Genomic DNA, 21,732 nt, shown 5'->3' on the forward strand with positions numbered 1-21,732 from the left:
AAAGATTCACCAATTTGTTTAGCATTCTTTAACTAAAGGAAGTCATAATCTGTTTATCTGTGACGGTGTCTTTACACCTAATCTTACACGTTAATAGAGAAAAACAAGAAGAAAAAGGTGAATGTAGAAAGATATTAGTTATTACATATCTGCTTTTTATTACCATTATCAGTCTCAACGTGATCGAGTCAGCAAGTTAGGACAGATGAACAAGTGGTATATGTTAGTGTTACCACAACTGAAATGATAATCAAATATATAACAAAACTTGGTCAAGAATAACTCATCTAACAGTTCCAACATCCTCTCTTGACTTCATGAACAAAACACACAGATACACTAATTTGCAAATAGAGCCCCTCAGGATAACAAACTTTAACAAAAACTAAACCCTTATTAATTAAATAGGAACAAAATCTTATCCGCTTTTATTTTATGAGGAGGGTGTTATAGGATGGGGAGAGGTACATGGTAATGGTGGTGGACATTAAGTAAAAACAAAACGGAGAAAGAAGGGGAAACGCAACAGTGAGTGAGAGAGAGATGAGATGAACCACATGCACACCACCAAATGTCTGCTTCTTCTTTATTTAATTTCCCATTGATTCGCCTCAGATCTCTCTCCCATCTCCCTCCGTCATCTCTCCGATCCGTTTCTCAGAGAAAGTTACCGACTTTTCGAGCTTTCTCCGGTACTACCACAATGACAGATGCTGGAATGGATGCTGTTCAGAGACGCCTCATGTTCGAAGACGAGTAAGTCTTCCTCTTACTTAGTGGGGTTTTGCCTAAAATTGAACCCTTTTTGTTAGGTTGCTGAGAGAAACAGAATAGAAGAATAAAGTAACGAACTTTGTTTATAGGAATTGGAGTTTTTTTTTATTTAGCTATGGTTCAGGAACATTGCTCTATTGATTTGTTGGCTTCGATGTAAATAATAACAATAATGATGGTTCAGTGTCTTGTAAGAAAGATGTGACAGTTTTGGGAGGAACATATAGTCAAGTTAGGCTATGCTGTTTCTCAGGTGTTTGGTCCATAATGGATGGATTCTTTTTTGAATGTATATATGTCTTTGTTCGCTTTTAATTTCTTTTTTTGATGGTTGAAATAATTCCCTTTGTTTGATGCGCAGTACAAGAATCTTATACGATCTCTCTTTTATCTTAATTTTAACGATTCATTTCTTCATTGTCTGTGTCTTTTGCTTGCAGATGCATTCTTGTTGACGAAACTGATCGTGTTGTGGGGCATGACAGCAAATATAATTGTAAGTGAACTTGGTTAGATTCTCCTCCTTTCTCTTATTGTTTTCCGTTGTAAGTTCATGGTGCTTCTTTGAACTTAGTTGCATCAACAATGGATTATCCTTCTCTCTTTAAGCGTATAAGGGACACTTTGTTTCTTGCAGCCCAATTTTAACCACAGACAAGGATAATTTTCTGTAAGGAAATTGCAAGTTCTGAGTCTTGTTGAATATATATAGTAAATAGACGAATAAAAGATGTTGCTTGCTGCTGGAATATGTTTTAAAGAACTCGCTTGGCTTTAGTTGGCGTATCACTCATACTGAAGTGATAGAGGATGGCAGTATTTAAGTTTCTGTTGCCTTTAAATAAATATGCAGGTCATCTGATGGAAAATATTGAAGCTAAGAATCTGCTTCACAGGGCTTTTAGTGTATTTTTATTCAACTCCAACTATGACTTGCTTCTCCAGGTAATTTTGCATTTGGTTGTGGCTATTCTCTCGTGTTTATAGATGGTTGCTGGGTCTTAATAAGCTCCCTCATATGTCATCCTACTGAACTTCCTTCTCTTTTTTTTTTTTTTTTTTTTAATTTGAACAGCAAAGGTCGAAAGCAAAGGTGACCTTCCCTCTAGTGTGGACAAACACTTGTTGCAGCCATCCTCTTTACCGTGAATCTGAGCTTATCGAGGAAAATACTCTCGGTTGGTATCCTCTGGGCTAACGATTCAGTATGCAGCAAATTGTAAAGCTTCACTTGACTACTGACCTTACTGTCTGGTTCATACTCATTCTTAGGTGTGAGGAATGCTGCACAGAGAAAGCTTCTTGACGAGCTCGGTATTGTAGCTGAAGATGTACCAGTCGATGAGTTCACTCCTCTGGGACGTATGCTTTACAAGGCTCCTTCTGATGGCAAATGGGGAGAGCACGAACGTAATTATCATTTTCCTCTGATACTCTTCCTGACCTTCATATGATGGAACATTAATGTTCTTTTGTTTGTTTTATTGGCCTTCTTCCTTGTTGCAGTGGACTACTTACTGTTCATTGTGAGGGATGTTAAGGTTCAACCAAATCCAGATGAAGTAGCAGATATCAAGTATGTGAGCAGGGAAGAGCTGAAGGAGCTGGTGAAGAGAGCAGATGCAGGGGAGGAAGGTCTGAAACTATCTCCATGGTTCAGATTGGTGGTGGATAACTTCTTGATGAAGTGGTGGGATCATGTTGAGAAAGGGACTCTGAGTGAAGCTGTAGACATGAAAACCATTCACAAGCTCTGAACTCTTCTTCCCTAAGTTTTTTTTTTTTGGATAACCTCTCTGTTTTTTTATCTCTGTTTTTTATATTTTTGTTGCGAGACTTTTAGATATTCCAAGTAAGTCACGCACTGAAGTTTTTTTTTTTTTTTTTCAAATTTGGATTTATGAATTATCTTTCAATAATCGAAGTTTGAATTTTACATTGTTACTGAGATGGTAAAACGCAGAAAGAGCATAAAGCCATAAAATGAAAGCAAAGGAAACAGAGTCGAAACAGAGAAAGGAAAAGCAAAGATTCCTTTTTCAGGCTGCTTTACATAAAAAATCAATAGTTTATGACCAAAGCGAGTGCTGTTGTCTGTTTGTTTGTTTGTTCTCCTTTTATAAAATCTCTCACTTCCACCATCCATCTCTCTGATACTTGACCACACAGACAGACAGACAGAGAGTTTTCTTCTCTTCATCCGAGTTTCTTCTATTTCAGGTAAAATGAAACGAGATTCGATCTAATTCCCTTTTGTTGTGTGATCTAATCAGCCCCTCTCTAGATTTATACCTTTGTTTTGATCATAATACAGGCAGGTTAGAAGGAGAGAGATGGCGTTTGTGACCACTGCAGAAGTTTGTGACGCGAATCAAGATCTGATCCGTAGTGGTCAGCTCCGAGCTCTGCAACCCTCTTTCCAAATTTACGGTCGTCGTCAAATATTCTCAGGTCCTGTTGTTACTGTCAAAGTGTTTGAAGACAATGGCTTGATCCGTCAGTTTCTCGAAGAGAAAGGTATATATATATATATATTCATTTCTTTCTTCCTGCTTTAAAGATTTCTAAAAGGCTTTATTCGTAGAGAGACATCAAAGAGATATTATAAAAGCTGTCTTAATTAGGATCATTTGAGCATGATTTAGAAGCTTATCTTTATAACATAGAAATCTATACCTGATGTTTACAATAAATCAATATGTTCTCTGTATCTTTCACAAACAAAAGCTCACTGATGTTGTTGAAACCTCAAAAACAGGCAATGGAAGAGTACTTGTGGTGGATGGTGGAGGAAGTTTACGCTGTGCTATACTCGGAGGAAACCCAGTAGTACAAGCTCAGAACAACGGATGGGCGGGGATCATAGTAAACGGCTGCATCAGAGACGTTGACGAGATCAACGGTTGCGACATTGGGGTGAGAGCTTTGGCTTCTCATCCCATAAAGGCTAGTAAGAAAGGACTCGGTGAACAGAGAGTCCCTCTCAACATAGCAGGCACTAGGATTTGCGATGGCGAGTGGCTTTATGCAGATACCGATGGTATCCTTGTTTCTCATATCGAACTATCGGTTTAGAGACCAAGGAAGAACGTGTTACTTGATTTGTTTGAACTTTGAAATGTTGAAGGAAAGCTTTGTCGGTAAAAATTGCATCTTTTTGTCGTTTTGTGGTAATAATGAAGAAAACGTTTCTCTTTTTTTTTTTTCACCTTCCCAATCGCGCGTTCAGTTTAAACTGCGTTTCTTCCTTTGGGTTTTTTTTTTTTTTTTCATAAGTGGAGCCTTGGGGTTAATCAAACTCTGATGAAAACCTATTGGATGAGAGCAAGATGTGAATACTGAGAACGAAAGACAGTTGAAATTTGTTTATGAGGTGAAATCCATAAAATTTATGAAACTCAAAGAAGAATATTATTATTTTTTGTATACAAAAATTGATGTTTTATCTTTTCTTTTTATATTCATAATATTTTGATTTTAATTAAAATACATGTTATTTAAAATTAAAACATATATTAAAATCTAAAATCTAAATAATAAAATTTTATCAAGAAACAAATAAAACTAACAAAAGCTAATAGATTAATATATATATATTTAACTTTGTTAATATGTGCTAACATCCTTAAACATTAATTTTCTTAATCCAAAAGGAATATATAGATCCTATTATGATAAAAATAGATGGTTTAGAAATATGTTTTTTTTTTTAAAAGAACAGAAATATGTCATAAAATTTAGAAAAAAAATATTAATAACTTTACTCATCGGCCATCGCCCGCCCCATACACTCTAATTCTACAGAACCCTAAACAGCGTTTCGTTTCCATCTATCAAATCAAACCAAACCAAACCTCTCGTGCTTTGCTCTTCAACATAATGGCGGCGGAGAGAACGACGATTACTCTCGGGGGGAAAGGATCTTCCTTTTCCTCTTCCTCCGTCTACAAGATCGCTTCCGGCCTCGCCAACGTACGAATCGACTCTTCCGCCATCGAGAGATTCACCACTAAACCCCTCCCACTGATCAAAAGAAGCTCCTTTGGCATCCCTCAAGGCCTAACCAACGAAGAGACCCGAGCTTCTCTCGCCGTGCTCTTAAACAAGCTTCTCCTGTCCAACTCCGGTTCGGTTCGGTCTGTTCTCCCGGTTAAGATTCTCGAGATTCTGAACTCAAAGGACGAGACTTTCGATTTGGGTGGTGAGGTTGAAGTGACGGAAGGTGAGAATGTCGTGTTGGAGAAGTCTTGTGCTTCGTTGGTTGGAGTGTGTTCTGTTATAGATCACAAGTCAACGGCTTTGTCACAGATTGTTGACTCTGTTGCTGCTTTGAGCTGCGAGGCTACGAAAGGTGATGTCTCTTCGTTTAGCTCGTTGGATTCTGGAGATGGGTTTGGTAATAAAGATGCTATTAGTGTCGCTGGTGATCTTAAGGTTTTGCTTAATGGGTCTAAAGCTGTGGGGAAAGTTGAGGTTGAAGAGGTTTCGAAGATTCCGAGGATTCACGGGAAGTTTAGAGAGGTTGTCAGGAGTGTTCACTCGGATGCTCGTGTTGAGTTGAACTCTGGTGTTAAAGGAGGTAAGACTGGGTCTGGTAACTCTGGAGTTGGTGAGGCTTTGGGGACGACGTTGTTAGCTTTGTCTATGTCGATTAAGAGCTTGGGAGAGTGTTCGTTTCTTCGTGCTAAGCTGTGTTTTGAGTCCGTTGGGGATGAGGAGCTGAGGAAACTGCTGTTGGAAAAGAGTTGTGTTGAGTATGAGAATCTCAAGAGTTGTTATAAGTCTTGTCTCGTTGAAGAGGATCAGTGCAGATTTGCGCATAAGTTGAATGAGTGTCTAGGGATTGTGTGGAGAATCTTTGGTTTGGAAGCAGCTGGTGCTTTCTTTGTACTTTCTGGAGGAGACAAAAGTGGAGATGCCGACAAAGAGGAGGCAAAGAGCGATAAGAAGAAAAAGAAGAACGAGAAGAAAGCAGCTTTGGGGAAGGGGACAAGCGTAGTTATACAGTTTATCAAAGAGAGATTGGTGAGTGAAAGTGGTGGTGACCAGGTGGAGCAAATCTTGAGTCTTTTTAATCCTGAGGGTCAGGGTTTTGATATCTTGTTGTTTAAAGTGAAAGAGATTGTTGAAAGTAATGAAAACAGGAGACTTCCCAAGCTTCCAAAGGTAAACTGTGAGATCTCATCATCAAAACATTAGGCCTTTTGAGTCTTTATTATTTCTCATTTGTTTGATATTTTGACAGGGTACTAGAGATTTCGCAAAAGAGCAAATGATAGTGAGAGAAAAAGCATTCTCAATCATACAAAACGTTTTCAAGAAGCATGGTGCAACTGCGCTTGACACTCCTGTTTTTGAGCTGAGAGAGACTCTCATGGGAAAGTACGGAGAAGACTCAAAGCTGATCTATGACATTGCTGATCAGGTAAACTCCATATCTCTTTTTTCTTTGCAGATAATGATGTTAAATTTCATGCTCATGTGGGTTAATTAACTCCAGGGTGGAGAGCTTTGTTCATTAAGATATGATTTAACCGTCCCTTTTGCACGGTACGTGGCTATGAATGGTATCGCATCATTCAAAAGATACCAAATAGCAAAGGTGTACAGAAGAGATAATCCATCTAAAGGGAGATACAGAGAGTTCTATCAATGTGATTTTGATATCGCTGGTCTGTCTGAACCGATGGGACCTGATTTCGAAGTTGTCAAGATTCTAACTGAGCTTCTTGATAAACTGGAGATAGGAGATTATGCGGTAATAAACTTTATCCCAAGGCCTTGATAATTTACTCGTTTGTTTTCTTCTTGCTTAGGTTATTTTTTTTTTTCTTGTTTTGCCAAAATAGGTGAAACTGAACCACAGAAAGTTGCTTGATGGGATGTTGGAGATATGTGGAGTACCAGCTGAGAAATTCAGAACCATCTGCTCGAGTATTGATAAGTTAGACAAGCAATCATTTGAGCAAGTGAAGAAAGAGATGGTGGAGGAGAAGGGTTTGTCTTCAGAGATTGCGGACAGAATTGGTAGCTTTGTCAAGGAGAAAGGAGCTCCCATGGAGCTATTGTCTAAACTGAGACAAGAAGGGAGCGAGTTTCTAGCAAACAACTCATCAAAAGAAGCTCTTGATGAGTTGAGTATAATGTTTGAAGCTCTGGAGAGGTCAAAGTGCAGTCACAGAATAGTCTTTGATCTAAGTCTAGCTAGAGGTCTTGATTACTACACAGGTGTCATCTTTGAAGCCGTTTGTATTGGAGCTGAGGTAGAAAAATATTGTCCTGCTAGTTGTTTCTTGCAAATTCAATTGGAAAGAAGTATATGAATGAAAGGTTCTTCTTGTCTGCAGGTTGGATCAATTGCTGCTGGTGGGAGGTATGATAACCTTATAGGAATGTTTGGATCAAAGCAAGTACCTGCGGTTGGTATGAGCTTGGGGATTGAGCGAGTGTTTAACATAATGGAAGAGCAACAGAAACAGGTAACTTGCTTCCCAAGTCTTATGCTCTTTTTTGTTGTTGTCCTTAAATCCAAAAGATTGGTTTAGTGAACTTTGTTTTTGTTTTTGCTATGAATTGAGGCTGTTCGAGCTACGGAGACACAGGTTTTGGTTAGTGTTATGGAGGATAATAAGCTAGGGGAAGCTGCGGAACTGGCTAGTATGTTGTGGGAAGCTGATATCAATGCAGAGTATCTTGTGACGAAAAGGCAGACAAAGCATTTTGATCGTGCAAAGAGTTCAGGGATCCCTTGGATGGTGGTTGTGGGCAAAAATGAACTCAGTGGAGGTGTCGTGACATTGAAGAAGGTGGTGGAGGGAAGTAAGGAGGAGGTTAAAGATGTTCCTAGAGACAGTTTCGTTGCCGAATTGTTGAAGCGTCTCTGAGTCGCGCACACACTGGCTGTCGTGTTGCTTTTTTTTCTAAATTTTTGTATTGAGTTTCTTTTTTTTTAAAAATGATAGACTATTATCGACCGTACCTAGACTGTTGATCCATATCAAGAAACCTTTTAGCTCATTATTCATCACTTAAACTGAAATCTATGATTTTGTCCAGAAAAGGAGATTGATTATCTGATTGAGAGCAAGCAAACAAGGAAAAGAAGATGAGACTGAGAAAGTGAAAAATGATTGTGGATTTCATGAGTGAGAGAGTAGAAAATAAAATAGAGACACATGTTGTCTTCTTTCAAAATGTTGATCTGCAGATCTGCTGAATGTGAAGAAGTTGATACGTGTTGGATTCTATGCCTTATTACCGACATGTGGATCCAGTTTTCTTGTACTCATTACCCATGTGTGTGTATGCATTTGACTTCTGGGTTCCATGGAAAGTAACTGTTCTGTTCTGTCATTTTATATTTTTATAATAAAACCAACCGATTTTTCCTGTCAAAAATTAAATACAACATTATTAACCTTTTTTAAAATACATTATTAACCTATTTAACAAAACAAAACTGATCATATTTCCTCGTTAAACTGACATCTTTTTCATAACATACATTACACAAAAGCAAATCAAATAAACATGATTACCATATTTAAAACCAAACATTATTTCTCGTCTTGTATGGATTTTTATTAAATTTCGCAACAGTTGTTATAAACTTATAATAAATCTTATTTTGGTGGATGTCAGAAAGCTATTATTGTGTAAGAAACGTACCATCCAACCCCACGTTAATTTGTACCATGCCTGAAAAAAAAAACAATATTAAACCATTTATATGAAAATAGCCCAAAATATAAAATAAAATTTATCATCAGAAAACAAAAGTCTCTTTCTCTTGTAGAATTGTATTTGCTTTGAGAGTCAAGTGTGACCCCATCTATCTCCATTGTTGTTTCTTTCTCTTATGCTCTCTACTAAGAAGAAAGAACGGGTTTGTAGTTGTTGGTTTCGTTTCTTTCTCTTTTACAAAATTTCATCTTCTCTCTCAGTTACCTGTTTTTTTTTCTTTTTTTCTTCTGTCTCTCTGTTTTAACTTGCCCGTTTGAATCTAAGCCTGAGATCTTCCTACGTTTTGATTGATCAGTCTCCTGGTGAGTGACCTTTTCAGCTCGAATTCGATTAAAAAGGTTTGATTCTTTCTGTAGGTGTTAATTTTTTTTTCAGTCATTTTCTTCTTTTTTCATTGGTTGCAGACAAAGAAGAAAAACAGAGTGAGAGATTAGATAGAGAAAGGGGTTTTGATGTTACTCGTGTTTGTAGTCTCTTTCTTAATCACTGTTTGATGCATTCTCTCATGTTATAAATAAATAAAACATCTCTTCAAACTTTTTGTGAGTGTGTTTGTGTGGTGCCAATAGAAAAAAAATATCTACGTTGATCTCTCTTCCTTTTTGGAGTATTTTTTTTTTAAAAAAAAATTGTAAGAAGAAAAACAGAGAAACTTTTTTCTCTTGAAGACTCAAAAAGGTTCAGACCCACAAGTCTTACCTTACCTTTACTTGGTCAGCTTTGATAAAACTAGCTCAGCTGAGTAATTAAATTCATCATTAGTGTTCTTGCATAAAAGTCGGTGGAACCAAAATAAAAGGTATATATGTTTCTTCACACACTTTTGACAAAAAAAAGAAGTTTGTTCACACATACTGAATCATCATTTCTTCTCTATAGTGATCATTGGGATAATTTTGTTATTACAGATATCTATTTCCATAGTTGAATCATCATTGCTCTTTGTGGTAGTGATAATCGGGATCTAAAGCTTTCAAATCTTTCTCGCTGGAGGACTGTAAAATAGTTGGTCTGGAGTGCATTGTTAATATAATCAGGGCCCTGAGAATGGGGTCCTGTTTATCTGCAGAGAGCACGAGTCCTACACCGGGCTCTCCTTGCTCTCCTGGCTTTGGTGTGAAGAAGAGGAAGAACTCTAAGAAGAGACTTGGTTCCAGGAACTCCTCCTTTGATTCCAGGAGAGAAGATTCCTTGCATCAGGTTCCGGGTCGGATGTTCTTGAATGGATCAAGTGAGGTTGCTTGTATCTTCACTCAACAAGGCAAGAAAGGGCCTAACCAAGATGCCATGGTTGTTTGGGAGGTCAGTTTGAATCAATATGTCTTTGTTATGGTTCTTATGGGTTCTGTTGTTTCTCCACTTGCTTTGATGTAACTAGTAAATGCTTTAGAATAACATTGATTAGGTTCTGCTATGCTTAGAATCAGCAGGTTTTCTTTACTGATCCAGGAGAATGATTCTGATTGATTATAGTTTTTGTGCGCAGAACTTTGGTTCAAGGACAGATACAATCTTCTGTGGAGTGTTTGATGGGCATGGTCCATATGGTCATATGGTTGCAAAAACAGTCAGAGACAATCTTCCTATTAAATTAAGTGCTTATTGGGAAGCTAAAGTACCAGTTGAAGGTTCTCTAAAGCCCATCAGCACCGTCAATAATTCCAACAACTCTGAAGATGCTGCTGAGGAAGAACCTAAGCCATCTGTCGACATGGAGGAGGAGGAGAACACGGATTCTGAATTGTTTCAAACTCTGAAAGAGGCGTTTCTCAAGGCTTTCAAAGTTGTGGACAGAGAACTTATATTCAATGGAAGCGTTGACTGTTTCTGCAGTGGTACAACAGCTGTGACTTTGATCAAACATGTATGGTCAATTGGGCTTGTTGTGTTTTAAAAAAAAAAGTCTTTTAGCGTAGTTCACTCTTACAAGTACTGTCTCTATGCTCTCTATTGTAGGGTGAGTATCTAGTTGTTGGAAATGTTGGGGACTCTAGAGCTGTGATGGGGACAAGAAACGGTGAAAATGGTCTTGTTGCTGTTCAACTAACTGTGGATCTCAAACCAAATCTCCCAGGTTTGAATGATAATCTAGTCCTTGTGGATGCATGATGGATCCTATTAATTTTAATTACTTTTTATTGGCTTTGCAGCTGAGGAAGAGAGAATAAAAAAGTGCCGAGGACGTGTGTTTGCGCTTAGAGATGAACCTGAAGTTTGTAGAGTTTGGCTGCCAAACTGTGACTCACCTGGACTTGCAATGGCACGTGCTTTCGGTGACTTTTGTCTGAAAAACTTTGGTCTAATCTCTGTCCCTGATGTATCATTCCGTAGATTAACCGAAAAAGATGAGTTTATTGTCTTGGCTTCAGATGGGGTAATAAAAATCTTGGATACATTTATTATTATTTTTTTTTGTTTCACATGTTTAATATGTTATTATGTTTGTGTGATAGATATGGGATGTACTGTCAAATGAAGAAGTAGTGGGGATTGTAGCTTCATCACCATCACGTTCCTCTGCGGCAAAAGCTATAGTTGAGTCTGCGGTTAGAGTTTGGAGATACAAATACCCGACCTCCAAAGTCGATGACTGTGCTGCGGTTTGCTTGTATCTAGACTCTAACAACACAAACGCCTTATCTACAGCTTCTGACAATGATGATGAAATAGGAGTAAAAAGCGGTACTAGTGTCAGGACGAGTAAAGAGATTGCTCTTGATGAAAACGAAGCTGAGAGGCTGAAAAAAGAAGAGGATAATATGGGTACAGAGCATGGAACAGAGTATTCTGCACTAGAAGGTGTTGCAAGAGTTAATACACTTTTGAACTTGCCAAGATTTGTGCCTGGAAAGTGAAAAGAAAGGAGAGTTTGAGGTGAAGAAAGAATCATAATCAGATAAAAAATCCAGGAGAGATTGCGACTTTTTTCCTTCGTTCTCACGTTTCTACATTTGATCTCTTATTCTTTTCCTTTTTTGTTCCATAATATGAGATTGTGCATTCATATTGTTTTTTTTTTTTTTTGAGATTGTTATGATTACCGGTTCTTACACTATGGAACTAACTTTCTTAATCAATCGTTATACAAAATAAATCAAAGCTGTACTACATTTCTTACTGACAAATTAATTAGAAAGTTAAATGATCATAAGTGTGTAAACAGAACAAACATGATGATCATAAGTGTGTAAACAAAACGAACATATTATCTCTAGCGATCAATTAAAAAGAACACTTGAACCACCACGTGGTGGGGGGTTAGTGGTCTTGAGAGAGTTACGACCCCAATACGGACTCTGGCTTCGAAATCCCGTGTGGTCATTCGAAATTCCGTGGACCTCGTGGGATTAGTCGGTTGATCTCGGTCGTCGGATTCCACAGTTATCAAAAAAAAAAAAGAATTGTTGAGTCTTTAGAATACATTTAACGATGACAAATTAATGGTAGCATGTATACCTGTTTTAATATTTTAATTATTGTTTTAGTAGTTTTGTATAGAAAGTTTTAAAATATCATACAAATTTAAACAAAATTATGTTCTAAAACATACTGGGGGAGTATTTTCCTTTATAAAATTCTGAATTTTGTTCGGTTTTCTATGTCCGAAGTTTAGACCGGAGATTTTTCCGGTTTGGCATGTCAATCTCAAATAATCTGAACCATTTTGGTCAGTCTGTGTGTGTGGCAAAAAGCAAAAGCTCGAAAACGAAATCCATTTTCCCAGTAAGGCTCTCTCACTTCTTTCTTGCTTCTCAAAGTTTGGTTCTTTATCCATTTTAGTTGTGTTCTCTACAGCCTCTGCTTAAGTTGGGAAACGTTTGGTTATCGGCAAAATAGTTTCTCTGGTTTTTTTTCTTGGAATATGCATTAAGTTGTGAGATGCAATGATCCCTTTTGGAGTCTTGTTTTGTCAATCCTTTGAAATTTTACAAATTTTTGGAGATTAAGGTTTATATTGTCAATGCACATAAGGTGTTTGTCAAATTGCCTGCCTGAGAATTTTTGATTGGGAAATCAGTTTTTTTTTTTGTTTCCTTTAATTAGGCTTAATTGAATTGATTTGCTTAAGCAATTAGCCATGCTAGTCTTTTTTTCTTCTTCCTATCAGATCAGCTTGTGCATTTACTTACTTGCATACATACAGTACTATGATTGCTTTCAGTTTTAGAGTATAAAAGTGGCTTCTTTACCATTGTTTTCAGCTGATTTTGTTTCTATCTAGTTTTCCAGTTGTAGTTACCAGCTTCTATATTGAAGAAAGGTCCACGGCAATATAGTAAACCTTATGGCATACGCAACAGGAGTGACCCCTGCTTCAAGGACTATCTTCCCTTTTTGTTCCAGAACCTTGTTATCTCCCTTACGTGTCGCTTCTGTACTTGAATCATCCTCCTCCACTTTCTTCACAAGGGTCCAAGTTCATCAGCTTTTCTCCACTTCTAGACCTCCTCTCTTCGTCTCCTCTGCTAAGTGTTCTACTGGGAATCAAGCTGCTTCTCGCCCTAATGTAGTCCATATACTCGAAGAAAGAGGACTCCTGGAGTCAATCACCAGCGACAATCTCAGGTCCGCTTGTTCTGATCCCAACGTAGCTCCTCTAAAGGTCTACTGCGGGTTTGATCCAACGGCTGAGAGTTTACACTTGGGTAACCTGCTTGGTATCATTGTCCTTTCTTGGTTCCAAAGATGTGGACACCAAGCCGTTGGTTTGATTGGTGGTGCCACTGGCCGCGTTGGTGACCCATCTGGCAAAAGCCTTGAAAGACCTGAGCTTGACGCCCTAACATTGGAGAAAAACATCGCCGGGATTAGAAACATCCTCATCAAGATTCTTGGTGGGACTCAGAGCTCTGCTAGCTCTTATGTAATTTTTAATAACTACGACTGGTGGAAAGACATGACGATGCTAGAGTTTCTGAAAAACGTTGGTCGGTATGCTAGAGTTGGACCAATGATGGCGAAGGAGAGTGTGAAGAAGAGGTTAGAATCAGAGCAAGGTATGAGCTACACCGAGTTTACTTATCAGTTACTGCAAGGATATGATTTTGTTCACTTGTTGGACAAGGAAGGGGTCAATGTTCAGATAGGTGGGAGTGATCAGTGGGGTAACATAACAGCTGGAACTGATCTGATCCGTAAGATTCTCCAAACCGAAGAAGCTGCTTACGGGCTAACGTTTCCTCTCCTGCTGAAAAACGATGGGACTAAGTTTGGAAAATCGGAAGATGGAGCCATCTGGCTATCTCCTTCCATGTTATCACCTTATAAGTTCTATCAGTACTTCTTCTCAGTTCCAGACGTTGATGTGATACGCTTCTTAAAGACTCTAACCTTTCTGAGTTTGGACGAGATCAAGATGTTGGAAGATGAGATGAGGAAACCTGGGTATGTCCCTAACACCGCGCAGATGAAACTTGCTGAAGAAGTAACCAGATTTGTACATGGGGAAGAGGGTTTGAAGGAAGCCATGAAAGCAACAGAGGCTTTGAGACCAGGAGCTGAGACAAAGCTTGATTGGAACTTGATTGAGAGAATTGCAGAGGATATACCAACTTGCTCACTTCCTGTTGATCGAGTCTCTGGTGTTTCTATTGTGGATGTATCTGTTTCAGCAGGGTTGTTTGAGAGCAAATCTGCAGCAAGGAGAATGTTGAAGCAAGGTGGAGTTTATATGAACAATGAGAGGGTTGACGATGAGAATAAGAGAGTTGAAGAGGGAGACATCGTTGAAGGAAAAGGTCTTGTTCTCTCTTCAGGCAAGAAGAACAAAGTAGTCATCAGAGTTTCCTAAGAATTTTTTTTTACAAAAATGTTGTATTATTTGATTTAAGTTTTCACCAGTTTACGGAATAAAACCTTTGAATTAAATACCATGAAACCTTATTGGAGAATGCTACCAGTAACTAAAGCACAAAAAATACATCTTTTTGGGATTTCAAACCAAGAAAAAAACATCTTCAAAAGTTCTATGCTGCAGCAAGTAGATTAACATCTACGGTTACGTTGCCTTCAGATTGCATCTCTTTAACCGCTCTTATTAGCCCCTGAGTAATGGCATTGAGGTGCAAGCCCTTCTGCTTCATTTCCTCAAACAGCATCTCTGCTTTCTCCCAATCCAATGCTTTGAGGCAGAACGATTGTATCATCTTACTATACTCATCCGCATTAGGCTTCACGCCAAAGCTCTCCATTTCATTCAAAAGCTTAAGAGCTTCTTCAAACTCTTCAATCTTGCAGTATCCTCGGATAAGTGAGTGATACGTCACAGGACTAAGCTTCTCATGTTTCTTTTTCGCTTCCCCGAGCATCTGCTGAGCTTCTTTCATCAGCCCTCCTTTAGCATACCCGCTGATGATGACGGTGTACGTGTACACGTCTGGTTTAAAACCTCTACTCTCCATCAACTTCAGAACCTCTTTGGCTTCATCGAGATCTCCACTTCTCGAACAAGCGTGCACAACCAAATTGAAAACCGCATTCCCGGGAGCAGGTCCTTTCGAGATCATATCCAAAAGCAAAGCTTTGGCGTCTTTAACATTCTTCATCCTGCATAAACTATGCATCACATCAGAAAACGGTTTGATCCCATGTCGCCTAGCTTCTCCAGATAAATCACCCAACATCTCCTGAGCAAACGCCACGGTCCCATCATTCTTGCAGAGCGCACTTATCAGAGTAGCAACAGAACTAGGAGGAAGCAACTTCTCTTTCGCCTTAGCCAGTTGGTAAACAGAATAAGCCTCTTCAGCCTTCCCTTCCTTACAAAACCAAGTTACGATGTTACCAACCTGGTCTCCTCCCTCTGGTAACACACCACTCTTGAGCATCTTCTCGCACACAACGCTTGCCCATTCCATAAACGACCGTTTACAAAAGCGCCTCCAACGTCACGTAATAGGTTTCTCATTCGGAGTAAAGCCAAACTCTTGGGTTTTACTAAACACATCAAAAGCAGCTTTGGACTTACCAAGCTTACCAAACAAGGCTATCAACTCATTCATTATCTCCAGATTCAAAACAATAGTAGTACTCTCATCCTCACCAATCTCTTTAACCAAATCCCACAGAGCATAAGCATTCAATCTACGTCCCTCAACAGATATTGCTACAAGGAGAGACTCCAAAAGCGATGTGGTGACAGTAATCTCTTCTTTCTTAGTTGTTGCCCACTTCAAAAACCTGATCAAGTTCTTACCTGAGATTCCTTGGGATTCAAACACTCTCACCACAACATCTGAGTTTAGATCGACATCGAGCGCCTCCTCCAGACCAAACTCCAAAGACTGCTCTTCACTTCGTAACAGAGATAGCAAAGATTCAAACTTTTCCTCATCAAATTGAGTCCCCTCCTGGGTCGGAATCTCAGCTTCTGTGGAAGTGCCATTTACATCAAAAACCCAAAAACCCTATTCCCTCCTCTCCCTCTCAATTTCTATTTTTAAACATTTTGAGGATATGGTTGGAGGACTTCTGCTGCAAAACAAATAGTTTCTTTTTTTTTCTAACTTCAAATTAACCAAATTTCTATAATTAAAAAAAAAAATTCTTATGTTTTAGAAGCAAAACAAGATTTTGAATCAATTCTTTCTTTTTTAATAATTTAAAGGTTGTTAGAAGAAGAAACAGATTGCTTTGTGTTTTGCAGTTAATGGTTACTCTGTTTCTCAATTTGTATTAAGTTTTCATATTTGGTGTGGTAAACTCTCAAGCGAGAAAACCGTTGACTTCACAGACCATTACTTTACTTATTAGAGAACATTATTCGTTATTGATACAACGAAAACAAAACCAAATATAAAGAGGCAAACTCTTAAGTCTTGTCCTTGGTAACGAGATACTCAAAACAGCATGACTTTATCTACAACGTTCCGTGTAAAACATAACATATTCAAATAAAGTTTCGTGGTCTTAAAAGTGGCTTCTTCATAGGTGAAGAAATTTATGGCTTACTTTGGGGATAATTTGAAAAGACACCTGTTTACTTTAAGCCCTAATCTCTCGACCAAAAATCCAACTGAATGGTACGTTTTTGGCTGCTTCTTTGGCTCTTCCTTGAGCTCTCTCTTCAATTTTGCGGATTCTTGCAGGTAATCCGCAGACAAAGTCCTGTGTCAAAGACAATGATATAGTCAGAGTTTCAAGTTCAGTGCCCGATCAAATACACAAAACAAACCAAGCAGTCCAGAGAACATTAATGAAGGTAATTTACCTGTGCCCTGTTTCCTTCACTAGAAAGGCCTGACAAAGTCTCAACGTTCCACCGTTCGACAAGAAACTCCAGAATATCAGCATAGTCCTTGGCCGTGTAAACACCAAGCCTCTGGGCAACAGTCGAAAAGTGCTCAAACAGGTTATCATCTCGGCCATCGTACATCAAATGTGCAGGCATCGAGATCTTTTTCTTCATCATATCAGCCAATCCCAAGATCGTGCCATCAGCGTCAATCTCAAAGAGCTTCTCCACAATCTTGGTGTAAGCAGTCTCGTGGCGCTTCTCATCAGCAGCAATGGTCCCGCATATCTGCGCAAGTTTCAAATCTCCAAGATCTTTCGCGTGTCTGGCAGTGTTTCCGTGGGAGATGAAAGTGGCTCTTTCTTGGAAGGAAGTGTAGATGAAACCCAAGTAAGGGTTGTTCTCAGTTTTTGGATCCTACAAAAAAAAATTAAAATTTGTGTGTTTAACATCAACTCTATCTTCAGAACTTGAAACATAAGATCTTACCATTCCAGAGCCAATGAGGTACTGAATAGTCTTTTCAATCTGCCTCATGTCAACTCTCCCAGACAAATAAAGATACTTATTAAGCAAATCCCCATGCCTATTCTCTTCAGCAGTCCAAGCCCTAGTCCAAACCGCCCAAGGAGTAGGACTAGCTCCCGTCTCATCCCTAACACCATCCAAGGTGTTCAGCATGGTCTGGTAAGTCGGGAGCGCTTCTTCAGTGATCATATCACCAACAAGCACAACAAAATATTCATCCGGAAGCTCCTTACACCGTTCTCTCAGCTCCTTGACTTGTTCGTAGAACCCTTCAGTCTCGGGTTCGGGGAGAAAATCGGTAGGCTGCCACGACTTCTCAACGGGTTTTAAGTAAGTCAAGAGGGTCTGGTCGGCCCATCCTTCTAGGGACTTGAAAATCTCCAGCTTCTGTGGTGGCATGGAGTGTTTCACTTGCACGTGCACCTCACGTGGAGGGATGTAGAGTTTCCTTCCATTCGTAACCTCTCTGTAATTACCCAAACAGAATTTAAAATTAATAAGACTAAAGTAGTTACTATAATACTATACAACACAACATTCATGATCTACCGAATCTAGAGATATTTTATCATCGATCTAAATCATCAGATCAGGCAATGAAGCGAGATAAAAAAAAAAAAAAGAACTCACGTAGAAGCGGAGCGGATCGTAGAAGCCATGGAGACTATGGAAGATCTGGATCCTCGAGCTTGACTAGGACGATACACGTAAGGTGAAGGAGAGACGGCGATCCGATCCATAGACATAGCCATTTTCCTCTACTTTCTTCTCTAAGAAACTCGATCAATGGAAGATGTAAAGAGGTTTCTTCGATTATTTCTATGCTGCTACTGCTACGATACTGTGACAAATGGGAGACGTTTAAACCAGAGAACAACAAACGATTTGGGTTTTAATAGGCCCATGGGCCTAGTGATTTTTGACCCATTAACTACTTTTTTATGTATTTTCAACCCCATCACTACACTACCTTCGCTAAAACGCATGTCCTTTAAATCGCGTTTTCTTCATTAATTTCGTTTATATCTATAACAAGGAGTGGAGATTGTAGAAGCGTTTTGGCTTAACATGTGCCCGGTAACGATTAATCCAAACTGAACAAATTAAAAGCAATACACTTTTAACAAAAACCGGGGTATAACCAGGCAGTAAACCAAACAACAAACGACGACAAAAAGCAATCAAACAACAAATATAATAATGTATTAAGAACAGAAGAAAGTGTGTCCTAAGCAGCAACAAAACCAGCTTCAGTGTTAAAACTTTCATAACTCAGCCTCTAGGCGGCACTCTACCAGTTTCTACATCTTCCTCTCTCCTCATGCTCGGATTATCCACCAAATGTAGCCCCATAAACCCACCGTCTTCCTCTTCAACGTTATCTCCATGTGGCGGTGGTTGGGCGGCTGCTTGAGCTTCTGCTTGCGCTCGCGCAGCTTCCAACATTAGGAAGTAAGCATATGGCCCCCAAGCTACAAAAAAAGAGACCATACATTTGTTGTTCAATTCACAAAAACTTATCTTCTTCCAATGGAATAATACGCTATTCTTTTTTGTCTTTACCTTCGGTGCGATAAGGTGGCGGGAAGAACTGAAGATAACAGAACGTAGAGACCACAAGACCTGAGAGTTTAGACGATGGTATAAAAAAAGTCTGCGAGATGTTTAAAGGGGAAACAAGTTTTGAGTGTGAAAACAAGCAAACCTAGCAAGCCTCCAGCAAAGACGTCTTGCCAGTGATGCCAATAGTCATCAACACGGGAGATACCAACAAGAGCTGCAACTAGCAAAGGGAGTATGACAATGCACAGCTTCGCTACGTGTCCTTTACCATCAAACGCTCGAATCTTCCCTGATAAGTAGAGCGACAAGAATCCTAGTCCCGCAAAAGACCCTACAAAAAGATTCTTTCTAGTGTTCTGTATTAATAAATGATCGATCAAAGAAAGGGTTTGGTCTTTACATGAAGTGTGTCCACTTGGGAAGCTTTTGTGCCCTTCCCTTATAACACTTTTATCACCATGGCATATCACATCTCCAAGACTATCATAAACCTAAGAAGTAAAAACGAAATTTAAGAGACAGAACATGAACTAAACACACACAATAGTATGTGGATAATTTACAGCTTTGCCATCAGGGAAACAACGCCAGAAGAAGTCAGGGCGTGGTCTACCAACTGCATTCTTTATTGAATCTGTAAGTACTGCCGTCACCAGAACAGAGTATAACAGACCTAGCACCGCATGGTGAAGATCGTATACGTCTCTTCTACGGAAGTAGATAAAGATGAATATTACCAATGGCAAGAGTATCGCATACACCTGTCAGTCATTTGAGTGATTTGTATAATAATGTCTCCAGCCCACATGTAATGTAATAATGACTTTTGAGTTAAATGGGAAGCTTACCGGGACAGACCAAATCGGAACGGTGTTACTCTTTAGAGGGTAACTTAGATCAGTCATCATGTCTTTCCCGACAAAGCGGTAAAACGGGTGGATTATGAGGAGTATACCCTCGAGGATAACGAGTAGTACGAGTATGATCCAGTCATGCATGTGAATCCTTGCTACTGTCATTCCATGGGACCTCACTGTGTGAGCTCCTTGTTGTGCCTCTCTCATCCTGTCCTTCTTGGAGACCTTATAATATGACATTAATCAAACAATCTCTTCACTTTTTCTCAACAAAGATGGGAAAAGCCAAAAACAATCTAAGCAAGAAAGGTACCTCTTTTGCTGTTAGAGGTTTCTATGAGTGGAATGTTAGATGGTGAGAGACTCAGTCTCAGCAGTTTCTGAAATCTCAGGTCCCCCGGTTTGTCACAAAGCCTAAGATCTCAAGAATCACAAACTGCCCAGGTAATAAGTTTTTACACACCAAAACAATCAAGAAACAAGATTATGCAGAAAACATTTCTAACCACTTACTAATTATATATAATTCACAGCTAAATCTGTCAATTGCAATAACTAACTAGCTTTGTCTGATCTTAAGAATGTCATTCTTCTATAATTAAACCACCTAATACAATAACCATTTTCTATTTCAAGCTGGAAACTAGAGTTTTTTTTGTAAGAAAACCTTACCAGAAGTTATCACTTTATCTAACAAGGAAGTCTATACACAGAAGAACCACAAGAGAAAAGTAGAGAGATGAATCCTTTAAAAACTGAGCCAAAAAGAGATCCTAACTGGTATTGAATAAAAGCATGATTAAGTAGATTGTGATCTCACCAAATCTGGATCAAGAGTCACTGACAGGGTAGTACTATTACAAATTAGAAAGTTTAAAGTGAGACTCGGCAATGAGATTCACTGAAAAAAATATATAAAACCTTTTTCCAAAACCATTGGCAAGAATAACCGACAAACCTGAAAAAAAAACCACCGAAACGAGGAACAGGCATCGTATGGTAACGTAGCAAGTTAAAAAAGTTAGTTGAAGAGTAGTAATAAAGAGAAAAAGGCTGAGCTGGTGGACAAGAATTAAAATTGAAGAAAGAGGAAGTAGACAGGTAAAGCCATCCGGTAATGAGTAGATGAAACCCAATTCAACACCAGAGTAATCCAACACAGGACTGACTCTGTGGTGGGACAACCTAATCTACACAAGTGGGAACTGTAATATAACTGTTTTGAATGCGAAAGGAACCACCTTTATTCCCCCCCATCATGGATAGTCAAAAGTAGATGTATAAAAAAAAACAATAGAATTAGGGAACGAAAATTACCTGACTCTGTTTGATTGTCTCGTGTCTGAAAAAGCAGAAAAGGAGGAGTTTTGATGCTTAGGAAGAAAACGTGGGTTAGTTAAAAAAGAAGAAGAAGAAGGTGTATTATGTTTTCATGGCGGATGAAACAGAGAGAGAGGGAGAGAGCAGCACGCGTCTTGCTGCAACTCATATGATGAAACACATTTTTATAACAGATAAAAGCGTTATATTTGGGACACATTTTCTTCTTTTGTTATGTTTATTTGAAATTTTTTATTTCTTTTCTTATTTTTCTACCTTATAGATTTCTTACCCTTATATGTCCACACAAAATTAATGACGCATTTTATATATCTATATCAAATGATAGTTAAGAATATATGTTTCCTCATAAATCGAAATCTGAATTGTATTTATCCTTTAATTATAATTCAAATCATTATTAAGTTTCTCAAAAAAAAAACATTATTTTCAGTTTATTGTATACCAAATACATGTTTAACCAATAAACACATTTACCCAAGAAATAGTTACCTCTTTCATCCACCCTAAATAAAACATTAAGTTTAAAACCAAAATTAAAAAAAAAAACAATTAGAGATCAAATAATCACGTTTTGAATTTTGATTGTTTGAGAATTTTTGAAGTTTTAAGTTTTATTCGGGGTGTGTGGAAGATTAATTAATTTAATCATGTATTTTCTTAGTTTAATTTAGTCATGGTATGAATGCAAAT

The 21,732-nt window shown here is 38.5% G+C and overlaps 8 protein-coding genes across 23 annotated transcripts; 5 read left to right on the plus strand and 3 right to left on the minus strand.

Annotated features, from left to right (window-relative positions):
• Nucleotides 1-484: 484 nt before the first annotated feature.
• LOC108861876 (isopentenyl-diphosphate Delta-isomerase II, chloroplastic) lies at nt 485-2,718 on the plus strand. The gene is made up of 6 exons (XM_056986310.1): nt 485-756; nt 1,215-1,270; nt 1,628-1,719; nt 1,850-1,952; nt 2,047-2,184; nt 2,281-2,718. The coding sequence occupies exons 1-6, from the start codon at nt 572-574 to the stop codon at nt 2,529-2,531; spliced, it is 825 nt and encodes a 274-aa protein (XP_056842290.1). The 5' UTR covers nt 485-571; the 3' UTR covers nt 2,532-2,718.
• Nucleotides 2,719-2,840: 122 nt separating this feature from the next.
• Nucleotides 2,841-3,970, plus strand: LOC108861877 (putative 4-hydroxy-4-methyl-2-oxoglutarate aldolase 2). Its single transcript, XM_018635851.2, has 3 exons — nt 2,841-2,994; nt 3,089-3,291; nt 3,533-3,970. Exons 2-3 carry the CDS (start codon nt 3,108-3,110, stop codon nt 3,847-3,849), a joined length of 501 nt encoding a protein of 166 aa, XP_018491353.1. The 5' UTR covers nt 2,841-2,994; nt 3,089-3,107; the 3' UTR covers nt 3,850-3,970.
• A 585-nt stretch (nt 3,971-4,555) lies between these two features.
• Nucleotides 4,556-7,846, plus strand: LOC108862513 (histidine--tRNA ligase, cytoplasmic). Its single transcript, XM_018636671.2, has 6 exons — nt 4,556-5,940; nt 6,020-6,199; nt 6,275-6,532; nt 6,624-7,037; nt 7,122-7,253; nt 7,353-7,846. Exons 1-6 carry the CDS (start codon nt 4,654-4,656, stop codon nt 7,656-7,658), a joined length of 2,577 nt encoding a protein of 858 aa, XP_018492173.2. The 5' UTR covers nt 4,556-4,653; the 3' UTR covers nt 7,659-7,846.
• Nucleotides 7,847-8,553: 707 nt separating this feature from the next.
• Nucleotides 8,554-11,572, plus strand: LOC108862514 (probable protein phosphatase 2C 33). The gene is made up of 6 exons (XM_018636672.2): nt 8,554-9,316; nt 9,426-9,819; nt 10,004-10,381; nt 10,474-10,591; nt 10,668-10,891; nt 10,971-11,572. The coding sequence occupies exons 2-6, from the start codon at nt 9,565-9,567 to the stop codon at nt 11,370-11,372; spliced, it is 1,377 nt and encodes a 458-aa protein (XP_018492174.2). The 5' UTR covers nt 8,554-9,316; nt 9,426-9,564; the 3' UTR covers nt 11,373-11,572.
• Nucleotides 11,573-12,081: 509 nt separating this feature from the next.
• On the plus strand, nt 12,082-14,408 carry LOC108805263 (tyrosine--tRNA ligase, chloroplastic/mitochondrial). Of its 2 annotated transcripts, none has more exons than XM_018577261.2 (2): nt 12,082-12,240; nt 12,740-14,408. In XM_018577261.2, exon 2 carries the CDS (start codon nt 12,803-12,805, stop codon nt 14,306-14,308), a length of 1,506 nt encoding a protein of 501 aa, XP_018432763.2. In that variant the 5' UTR covers nt 12,082-12,240; nt 12,740-12,802; the 3' UTR covers nt 14,309-14,408. The 2 variants fall into 2 exon arrangements, with proteins under 2 accessions (XP_018432763.2, XP_056866583.1); XM_057010603.1 differs by having other exon boundaries at nt 12,100-12,240; nt 12,748-14,408.
• LOC108805262 (pentatricopeptide repeat-containing protein At3g02650, mitochondrial-like) lies at nt 14,394-16,254 on the minus strand. The gene is given in 2 exon segments (XM_056985914.1): nt 14,394-15,923; nt 16,243-16,254. Coding segments are annotated over 2 exon segments (1,452 nt in total). The 3' UTR covers nt 14,394-14,483.
• On the minus strand, nt 16,238-18,123 carry LOC108805325 (stearoyl-[acyl-carrier-protein] 9-desaturase 5, chloroplastic). Its single transcript, XM_018577342.2, has 4 exons — nt 17,909-18,123; nt 17,240-17,744; nt 16,727-17,167; nt 16,238-16,623 (listed from the first exon to the last, which is right to left on the minus strand). The coding sequence occupies exons 1-4, from the start codon at nt 18,028-18,030 to the stop codon at nt 16,501-16,503; spliced, it is 1,191 nt and encodes a 396-aa protein (XP_018432844.2). The 5' UTR covers nt 18,031-18,123; the 3' UTR covers nt 16,238-16,500.
• Nucleotides 18,124-18,356: 233 nt separating this feature from the next.
• LOC108856591 (putative lipid phosphate phosphatase 3, chloroplastic) lies at nt 18,357-21,198 on the minus strand. Of its 15 annotated transcripts, none has more exons than XM_057010612.1 (8): nt 21,016-21,198; nt 20,012-20,112; nt 19,690-19,911; nt 19,405-19,602; nt 19,242-19,332; nt 18,984-19,172; nt 18,842-18,901; nt 18,357-18,750 (listed from the first exon to the last, which is right to left on the minus strand). In XM_057010612.1, exons 3-8 carry the CDS (start codon nt 19,903-19,905, stop codon nt 18,551-18,553), a joined length of 954 nt encoding a protein of 317 aa, XP_056866592.1. In that variant the 5' UTR covers nt 19,906-19,911; nt 20,012-20,112; nt 21,016-21,198; the 3' UTR covers nt 18,357-18,550. The 15 variants fall into 15 exon arrangements, with proteins under 15 accessions (XP_056866592.1, XP_056866591.1, XP_056866589.1 ...); XM_057010611.1 differs by having other exon boundaries at nt 19,690-19,914; XM_057010609.1 differs by having other exon boundaries at nt 20,012-20,134.
• Between the last annotated feature and the right edge of the window lie 534 nt (nt 21,199-21,732).

The sequence above is a fragment of the Raphanus sativus genome, chromosome 5 (assembly GCF_000801105.2).
Source record: "Raphanus sativus cultivar WK10039 chromosome 5, ASM80110v3, whole genome shotgun sequence".
NCBI classification, from domain to species: domain Eukaryota; kingdom Viridiplantae; phylum Streptophyta; class Magnoliopsida; order Brassicales; family Brassicaceae; genus Raphanus; species Raphanus sativus.